Source organism: Myotis brandtii, unplaced genomic scaffold (genome assembly GCF_000412655.1).
Source record: "Myotis brandtii unplaced genomic scaffold, ASM41265v1 scaffold62, whole genome shotgun sequence".
NCBI classification, from domain to species: Eukaryota; Metazoa; Chordata; class Mammalia; order Chiroptera; family Vespertilionidae; genus Myotis; species Myotis brandtii.
Window position 1 is genome coordinate 1411314 of NW_005370366.1, and position 9680 is coordinate 1420993.

Below are 9680 nucleotides of genomic sequence, written 5' to 3' on the forward strand. Positions count from 1 at the left end.
TGTTGCAAATGGTAAGAATTCCTTCTTTTTTACAGCAGCGTAGTATTCCATTGTGTAGATGTACCACAGTTTTCTAATCCACTCATCTGCTGATGGGCACTTAGGCTGTTTCCAAATCTTAGCTATTGTAAATTGTGCTGCCATGAACATAGGGGTGCATATATCCTTTCTGATTGGTGTTTCTGTTTTCTTGGGATATATTCCTAGAAGTGGTATTACTGGGTCAAATGGCAGTTCCATTTTTAATTTTTTGAGGAAACGCCATACTGTTTTCCACAGTGGCTGCATCAGTCTGCATTCCCACCAGTAGTGCAAGAGGGTTCTGAAAAGGGGATTCTTGATCAAAGTGGAAAACCACGTTTTTTTCTTTCTTTTTAAAAGGCATTACAATATTTTATTTTATTTTGTATTGTTTTTTAAAATCCTCATCCAAGGATATGTTTTTATTGATTTTAGGGAGAGGGAGGGAGGGAGGAGGAGGAGAGGAGAGGGAGAGAGGGGGAGGGGAGAGAGAGAGAGAGAGAGAGAGAGAGAGAGGAGAGAGAGAGAGAGAGAAACATCAATATGAGAGAGAAACATTGATTGGTTGCCTCCCGTATGCATCTAACTAGGGATCAAATTCACGACCTAGGTATGTGCTTGACCAGGAATTAAATCTGCAGTCTTTTGGTGTACAGGGCAATGCTCCAACCAACTGAGCCACCCAGCTAGGGCAACACCAGTTTTTATTTATTTATTTACTAAATTTATTGGGGTGACATTGGGGAAACCTGAACCTGAAACAGATAGGTTTCAGGTGCAGGTTTCCATGTTACAAAACCAACAGTTTTTAATACTTATTCTTTCTTTCCTCAAATTACTTAGTAGGATATAATCTATTTCCAAGACACTTGAAGTGTCTTAGCTTTGTAGAGACAGGAAAACTATTAAATAAGAAAGAAAAGGAAGAAAGTAAGTAAATTTCAAAAATGTTGGAAAAGTAAAGAGGAATATGAAGAACTGACCTCCACCCTCATTTGCTGAGTGGTATTGTCACGTTGTGCCAGGGCCCAGGGTGCATGGTTGTATTTATCTTCTGGTTCATCTGGTCTGTTCTCTTCAGGTGCTGTCATGGAGGAAGAGGCAACAAAACTTCTTGGTGTGAAGATGTGCAAATTTATTCCAAAGCACACCCGGACCTTGGCAAATGAGTTTCGCTGTTACGTGAATTATGACTCTCAGCTAGACCATGATGTGTAAATGTAGACAGTGTATAATGCAGGACAGGACACTGTGTGACATTCCCCTCTTTATTTTCTTAGTAGGTTGTGAAGCTATGCACTCGGTCATCACACTTTTGGATAATTTAAAATTGACTTAAAAAATCACTCAGTATTGTCCTTGGCTGGCTTGCTCAGTGGTTAGAGCATTGGCCTGTGGTCTTGGGTTTGGTTTCCAGTCCAGGATGCGTACCTGGGTTGCAGGTTCAATTTTTTTCTCTGTCCCCCTCCTAAAACTTCCACTCTCTAAAAGCAATATAAAAAATGTCCTCGGGTAAGGATTAAAAAATAATAATAAACAAAGATCATCAGTATTTTTGAGACATTTATATTTTTATCATTAACCTGAGATGTTAAATATTCAGTAAATGTTCTTTTAAAAAATAACCCCTACGACAATATTTCCTTAAGGTTGCTAAAAATTAACTAAGGAGGTAACACATACTATAACAAATCATGTGTAGAAATGTAATGTGTAATTTAGGAATGGTGGGCAAGTAGCAGTATAGAAATAACAATTTTAGTTGGTCTATAAATCTAGCCTTTAAGATGAGGGAAACCTTTTCTCCATGGGGGTAGAGGAAGGAAGAGGCAAAGCTTTACTCATATAAAAATGTACTTTAGTAAGCAGCCAATATGTCTTTTTTGCTTTGGACCCTTTGTGATTCAAGTTTTGTGTTTTTTTTAAATTGACTTTATAGACAGAGGGCATGGGAGAGAGAGTGTGAGAAAAAAAACACACACATCAATTTGTTGTTCCATTTATTTATGCATTTGTTGGTTGTTTCTTGTATGTGCCCTCACCAGGGATCAAATCTACAACCTTGGCCTATGGGGATGATGCTCTAACCAACTGAGATACCTGGCCAGGGCTTGTGATTCCATTTTAACAAGCCCGTATTTGTTTGTGATTGGTGTCTGGATTTCAAGAATGACTTGTAGCTGTAGCCTGGCAACCTGAAAAGCTTGACGTAAGCCTGGATGTGTTCCTGTCTGTCTGTCTCCCTCCAGGCAGGTGGAGTGCGCATGGCCACCAGCTGTTGAATGGCAAGGAAGGCTGGGCGATGCTCTCAAGTCTGTCTGTAAGCAGGGGGTTCTCAGGAGGTGACTTCATCTCTGACATTTTTACCATAGAACCGCAAAAACCAAAGAGGATGTTTAATAGACATCTTTGTAAGTCCTTAATTCAAAAGTTTGCATTTACACCAAGACAACCATAATGTGAGTAGAAAGGGGAGGGATAATAATTGCAGTTTTGTTAGCAATTCAGAGATTTCCATGTTGTTACTCAGCTGTGTGCAAGAGCAGATGAAATGTGTGGTGAAGTGAAACCCCATTTCAGATGAGAATCCCATGCTGGTTCCTTTCCTTTCCTTTCTGCAGTCTGAGCCTGAACCAGTTACTAAAACTGACCTCTTGTCCCTTCTGCCTTAATAGAAGAAATGCAGTCCTACCAGAAGTCTGGGTCATTGGCCTCTGAATGTGGAACAGCTGGCAGGAGCCAGTGTCTTCTGCGGGCTCTTCCCAAATGATTTCATTTTTACAAAATAAGTACACAACAGAAATATTGTCTGTTGGAAAAAATCTTCAATGACCAGTAAGGTACCTCCATTCCGAGCTTTGCCATGAAACCCTCAAAATAGAATTACTTGAAGGAAAAGTAGGCATGGTGGCACTTTTTAAGAGGAGGGGAAGAAGCTATGAAATTTACAGTCCAATGCTGCTAGAATTTATTGTACTTGCCCATATCAACAAGATGCAACTGTGTTAACGATGTTACCAGGATCAGGAGGAAAAGATGTCCTTGAACTTTGGTGGCATAATTCTCTAGCCAGTATATTTCCCTAGTTGTCATTAAAACACAATACTAACCCCTTCCCTTCCAAAATAAAAAAACTTTAATTTTAACAAGAGAACAAAATTCTGTTCAATAAACTATTCATTGAAGCAGTATCTCCCCATAATGGGTCACAGCCCTCTAATTTCAATATATTCTCTCTAATTGCTGCTGTCTAGGGGTAGATTTCATTTTTATCTCAATTTTTATTTATTGATTTTCAAGAGATTGGAAGGCAGGAAGGGAGAGAGAGAAACATGGATTTGTTGTCCCACTCATTTATGCATTCATTCATTGGTTGATTCTGTATGTGCCCTGACCAGTGATCGAACCTACAACCTTGGGTATATTGGGACGACGCGCTAATCAACTGACCTACCTGGCCAGGGCATGGATAGATTTCATTTTAAACTTACCTTTCATACTTAAAAACAAACAAACAGGCCCTTTGAAGTAATATAAACACTTCAAATAAGAGCTGGATACTACTTATTCTCAATGTAACTCATGAGTCACTGGGACAGTGTGTTTTTGCTCCCTACTGTGTGTGGGCAAGACTGCTAGGTGCTTCACAATGGTGATCAGCCATCACAATACCTGTGAGGTGGATGGCACCACCTCATTTTATAGATGAGCAAACTAGCTCTGATTCTTGGGCAATATGTGAGGTGAGCAGAGGCCTGAGCATGCCCAGTGTGCTGACAGCCAATTCAGTTTCCACTTAAAGCTGAATGCAGAGTTGGTGTGGTTCACAGCTGGCTCCAGGAGCTCAGCACCTGGAACAGGGCAAGTGCTCAATAAATAGTTAAGTGGATGAATGTGCCATTCAGAGAAAAAGTACAAAAGTTGCCTTTATAGATCTTAGAATGGAAAGCCAGTTTCTTCCTAATATTAGGACAATGCTCTAACCCAGCGGTCACCAACCTTTCGGACCACATGGACCACCAGTGGTCCGTGGACCACCGGTTGGCGACCGCTGCTCTAACCAACTGAGGTACCTGGCCAGGGCAGGGATTTTTGTTGTTGTTATCTGAACTAGCAACAAAAGGTTGCTCTGAACCTTCCGTTTCTGGACAATATACTCTAGAGATACCTCCACTAGGGCTACCTTTATAAAAAAAAATCCCAAACTATATAGAACTATCCACGGCTACTTGGAAAATCCCGATCCTGTTCAGCAAGGTATTTTCATGCACAACTTCTGTCACCAGATAGTAAAAGTTGAAAGTCCTCTCAGTGAACCTTGCGTCCAGATCAAATAAAGACTGATGGTGACTCAGGCAGCCAAAACTGTACTTCAACTGTGTACTTCTATGGCAGCTGAAACTTGGGAGTGAAACACATGAAGAAAGGGCACTTCTCGGCTTGGCTGGGGTGTCACAGGAGAGCAAAGAGATTGACTTCATGTTACTACTTGATTTAATCTTAAACTTCCACCATAAATGAAGACAAAGACTTTAATAAACATATTGTTTCCTCTAAAACTCAGTTGAGCCCATGAGAAAGAAATACACACAAGCAATATACCTTCACCAGCAACTGTTTTAAAGATTTAAAAAGTACCTCTTACTTTTACAAATCATTATGTTCAGGGACAGACTTCCAGGCTAAAGAAGTAAGGATTTAGCTCACAATGCAACATATAGAAAAAGAGGCTCAATACTGCTTTCTTGAAATTGTAAGTTAGCTCATTTTCCCCTCATATGTGACTAGTACCAGAAGCCCTTCAAACAGCCAAGTTAAGTTCTTGAGAGTTGGCAAAGATGTCACGTTCCACCTGTCGCCTTTATCTCATTACCTCTTACCTACAAATTGGCCCACTGACTTTGAAAAGTGAAGAAAAAAAAAGATTTTAATTCAGTAAACCTGCAGCCATTGATATGCTAGTAAATAAACCGAAGTTTAGGATTTCTGGGATGGCTCTGGGGTACCTGAGCCTATTACACTTCCCTTTTATCCCTGTAGCAGCTCCTGGAGACTGACAGCTGGGCATGTCGGGTTCAACCCTGTCCATCTGGTTGTGCCAGCAATGAGGACAGGCTGGCTGCAGAGACTTGGGACACAGCACCAGGTAAGGTTTATCTGAGGATTCCAACTGTGCTTCTACAAGCTAGCAGAAGGGAAAACATGGTTTATAAAACAAGTAAAAATTTTTAATATTCAAAATCACTAATATAAAAATAGTTTCTGCCCTTATTGAAAATAAGTAGCTATATATGCTTATAAAAAGATAGTTTAAAACGCATCTATCACCTACGTGTGGAGGCTGTGGCCTGCTTGTCCGAGCAGCGGTGCCACCTGATACACTGACGCTGTGCGGTGGGGCGGGGTCAGCAGCCTCAGGGGCGGTGGTGGCCCGTCCTGTCCCAGAGGCCGGTCCCTACACTAAGCCAACTCCTTTCAGTCCCATCAGCTGGGCGCAGACTCCGCCTAGAATAGAAGAAGCCCTAACAACGGAGAGGTTCCCCTGCGGGGCCCGGGCAGAAAGACCTGCCCAGGTCACTGTCCTGCTCCTGAACGGAAAGGCCTGCGTAGGTCCCTGTCCCACTCCTCGTGACCGGGGTCCTGGTTCCGCTCTTTTCCGCCGCGGTCCGTTCCGGTGGCAGCTGGCGCGTCGTGGTCGGGCGCGGGAACGCAGGTGCAGCCCACGGGCACCGCCACGTACTCCTCCGCGTAGACGGAGCGGCCCCCCGCACAGCCTGCAGTGCGGCGCAGCACGACCGTGGGCAGCAACACGGGTGCACTGCGGAGGCTGAGGTCCTCCTCCCCGCGCGGCCCGGTCAGGCAGCCTCGGCACAGGCAGTAGGCCTCCGGCAGGAGCCGAGGGTAGCGGGTGGGGTCGTAGGACAGCCTGCGGAGAGAGGCGGGATCAGTGCAAGCTTGTGCAGTGCCTTTGGGATCAGTGCCAGTTCTAGCACACCGGGTCAGAGTGCCCCGGGTTCAGTGAACGGCCCCAGTCACTGCGCATGGGGTCAGCCGGCAGGGCCTTAGTGCAAACTCGGGTGGAGGGAGCGCCACCTGTTGAGCGGGCGGCTTAAGGGGTCCTGGGAAGTGCTGAGGTTACCGCTCACACTAAGCAGGAAGGTTGGCTGGACACTTGACCCCAGGTAGTGTCCATGCGAGACTCGGATCTACAGATCCCAAAGGCAGGCTTTACATCTGGCCTCGGGCCATTCCCTAAAATCAGGCTTTTAACTAGTGCCCTTAGAAAAATAACCTCTACACTGTGCACAAGCACCAACAGGTGACCCACACAGCCACTGAGTGTGTGATCAGACACCCTCCCTGTGCCAGGACCCCAACTCCAACTCTAAGGGGCCACCCCTGAGCAGAACTGTGTCTGCTCCATCCCACCAGGCTCTGCAGCCTCAGAAAAGGCCACACTGCCAGGGCACTGCCCACACAGGTCCCCAGGACAGGCGACTGCGCATGGGGCTAGCTGACCTGGGCACTAGACCATGTAGACACTGGTCACCTGGCTACTGAAACAGCCACGAGCAAAGACACCTGTCCAGAAGGCCACACGTGAGCCCTATGTCCATCTGTCAGGGTCCATGTGCCCTCCTCTGTGAGGATGCTGAAGTGACATCAGGAAATGTCAGGCCTGGCCAGTCTGGGACATTTGAAAAGTGCGGGAAGGTTTAAACTTAGTCATCTTCATCCTGATCCAGGCCTTCCTACTTTCAGGTCAGATGCAAAGGACCAAGTGTCAAACACCTGCAAACAGCCTGCTCCCACATTGCAGAGGGTCTGGTGCTCCCTGGGGGAACGAGAGAAACCCCAAGCCCCTCTCTACCCTCTGCCTCTTCCTCCCCAAAGCAAGGAAGCCGTTAATGGGGACCTAGGACTCCTCCAGAGTTTCTCTTTTCAGAGGGTGGGATTATCCCCCTTTCTCACAGGATTGCCATGACTCCAAGTTCTCATTTCCATTAGTCTGCCCATTTAAACTTGTGTGATTGTCTTATGAATGGTTTTCTTTCTTCTGGAGCTTAGTGCTGGGGACCCTAAAATCTCAGAATCAGAGCTTCGACTTCTCCAACCACTCAAGCAACACCCCCATTTGCAGACCTACCATGTGCCAGTCCAGGAAGGCCCCCAAGTGCTGACCAATGGGAGCCTGAAATAAATGGAAAAAATGATAGATGCTTAAAAGTTTCTGAATCCTAGAACTTGAGGTGTGCATGGTTTCTCCTCCATTTCTTTTACTGTGTGCTCCTGGCAGCAGTGAGGCTGCAGTACCTTAGGCATCCCAGGAAGGGCCTGGCCAGGGCTCCTCTGACCCTTGTGCCTTGCATAGGTCCTTCAAGTGACTGGTTCTGTGGACTAGTCCTCACTGTTAATGACTAAATGCATCAACAAGGTTAAGAGGTTTCCAGTTAAGATGTTGGGACTGTCTAGTAAAAGGAGGCAAGGGGGCAGGAGCAGCAGGGAGTGGGAGGGGTGGAGTGGGTGAGGGACAGCTGAGGCTGTTGCAGGAGCGAAGTGGATGATGCTGCTGGGCCAGTGCTGGGGCCAGGGAGGGCGTGACAGGATTAAAGAACAGGATTAGAGACCATGCCACTGAGGCCCAAAGAGGATGGATGGCCCTGGACGGGTAAAGAGGGTACATGAGTCCTTCTGCTTGGACCAAACATCTTCAGACACTGATGACTAGGATGGCTGGGCAGAGAAGAGTCTAGAAATGGTATCTTCATGCAATGACAAGTTTACTCAATGCCAACTATGTGCCATTTACAGAATGGGAGAGAGCTAAGATAGTTTTGCCTAAAGGGAGGTGCTGTGTGGGTGTCCATGTCTCAGAGGTGGTTAACACCTGGGGGGTAACACTTGTGGAAGGAGAGGACTTGAGGGAGGGCAGGTTGCCTTGAAGAGAGGGTGGGTCATGGTTCAACTGGAGGACCTGCCACTAGAACATTCTAAAGCTGAGAGGCACATTTCCTGTTTGAGTCATCAGGGATTCCAAGACTCCCACTGGGGTGACCAGAAGGATGAAGGTAGTAATGGGGGAGCAAGGAGGCCTCAGGCACAGGCAACCCTGCTGGTGGTGTGCGCACAGGCGAAGTCTACTAATTTCCTTCTCATTGCTGCACTATGGGGAGAGAGGCAGACTCAACCATGAATACTAATACTTGTGTTATGTGCAAAAATGAGTGCAGTGGGGGCTGCCTACAAAATGCAAGTGTCTCTGCCACCAAGACCCTTACATTTACAGATTCCACTCCTCACATTCTGACTTGCGCTCAAATTAGACTCAAGCTTCTCATCATTGCTGTTCCCTCGGTACTGCCGTCCAGGCTTTTGTAGTACAGTGAACTCTATCCTTAGGACTGACAAAGCCGTCCATCCCTACCTTTCCCACCTTCCCACCTCCTCTGCAATACCTCATTCCTACCCAACTGGGTGCTGAGGCACAGGCTTCCTCGGACTCCCTCATGCTGGGGGTTCACATCAGGAAGAATCCAGAGTCTTCTGCTTTGCTTTCAGAGGCCTGCATGACGTGGTCCTTCCTGGTACCTTCCCCACACCTCTTCACCATCTTCCCTTCCGTGCAGCGTACCCCCAGGCACCCCACAGCGGGATGTGCCCTGCATGGGCTGTAGCTCAGCTCTGCTCAGGGTGCTCTTTCCCAAAACCAGTATCAACTCAGTGGAGACCCACTATATTTAAGGTTCAATTCAAGCCAATATCTTAAGTTTTCCAATTTCCTTAGTTGAATTTAATCTGCTGTTTCCCCATATTCTCATAACACCTTGGACCTCTCAGAGAAAGAGATGGTGAGCTGATGATGGTTTCCCATTCTTCATACCTGGAGGTTAATATAAGGCCCTAACTGAACATTTGAATGAAAGGGAATTTCTAAAATCTCCAGTCATTCTCAACATTTATTCCACAAGCATCTGCACGCCGATAACGTTTGGGGCAGTGGGGTGTCAATGAATCATCTATCCAAGGACTCATTTGGGGGATAAATGTGCAAAGAAACACCTAGACAGCTGACCCTGCATGGCAGCCAGGGGAGGCTTCCTGGCAAATGTGGTTCTCGGGTGCATCTGTTCAGAGAAAGAAAGGAAAAAAGGCTGTTAGGGCAGAGGCCAAAGCTGAGAGTTGAGGGCCCAAGTTACAGTTAGAACTGCAAGGAAGGAAGGCAAGATAGGGCTGGGGTGACTGTGGAGACTAGACCAGTAAGAGTCTTGATTCATAGCAGGGAACTTGGGGTTTAACTCTGAAGGTGATGAGAAGAGTGTTAGAGAGGGAAGTGTCCTGATCAGAGTATGTTAGTGGAACCCTCAGACAATGGGATGGAAGATGATCTAGAGCTGAGAGAGGTACTGGTGGGAAGGTAGAGATTTTCAAATTATTAGCATATAGAGCAGGGGTGGGGAACGTACAGCCCGTGAAATCATTTGGTCTGGCCCTGCCAAGGCATTAGGGATGAATTAATGAAATGTTTGACCAAATATAGCAGGACTAGAGGCCTGATGCATGAAATTTGTGCACTGGGGAGGGGGTCACTTAAGGGTCACTTAGGCTTTTATTATATAGGTGTGTGTGTGTGTGTGTGTGTGTGTGTGTGTGTGTGTGTG

At 46.2% G+C, this 9680-nt stretch overlaps 2 protein-coding genes across 3 annotated transcripts in view; one reads left to right on the forward strand and one right to left on the reverse strand.

The window, feature by feature from the left end:
• N6AMT2 (N-6 adenine-specific DNA methyltransferase 2 (putative)) overlaps positions 1-1528 on the forward strand; it is a 30057-nt gene extending 28529 nt beyond the window's left edge. For both annotated transcript variants that reach the window (XM_005879997.2, XM_005879998.2), the window contains exon 5: positions 1103-1528. In XM_005879997.2, coding sequence (XP_005880059.1) covers positions 1103-1239 — 137 coding nt within the window. In that variant the 3' untranslated portion in view covers positions 1240-1528. The remainder of the gene's footprint in view (positions 1-1102) is intronic.
• Positions 1529-4500: 2972 nt separating this feature from the next.
• On the reverse strand, positions 4501-6033 carry IL17D (interleukin 17D; the record flags this gene model as incomplete). The annotated part of the gene is made up of 1 exon (XM_005880031.2): positions 4501-6033. A coding segment is annotated over one exon (438 nt), but the record flags the coding sequence as incomplete, so codon positions are not given.
• Positions 6034-9680: the final 3647 nt, after the last annotated feature.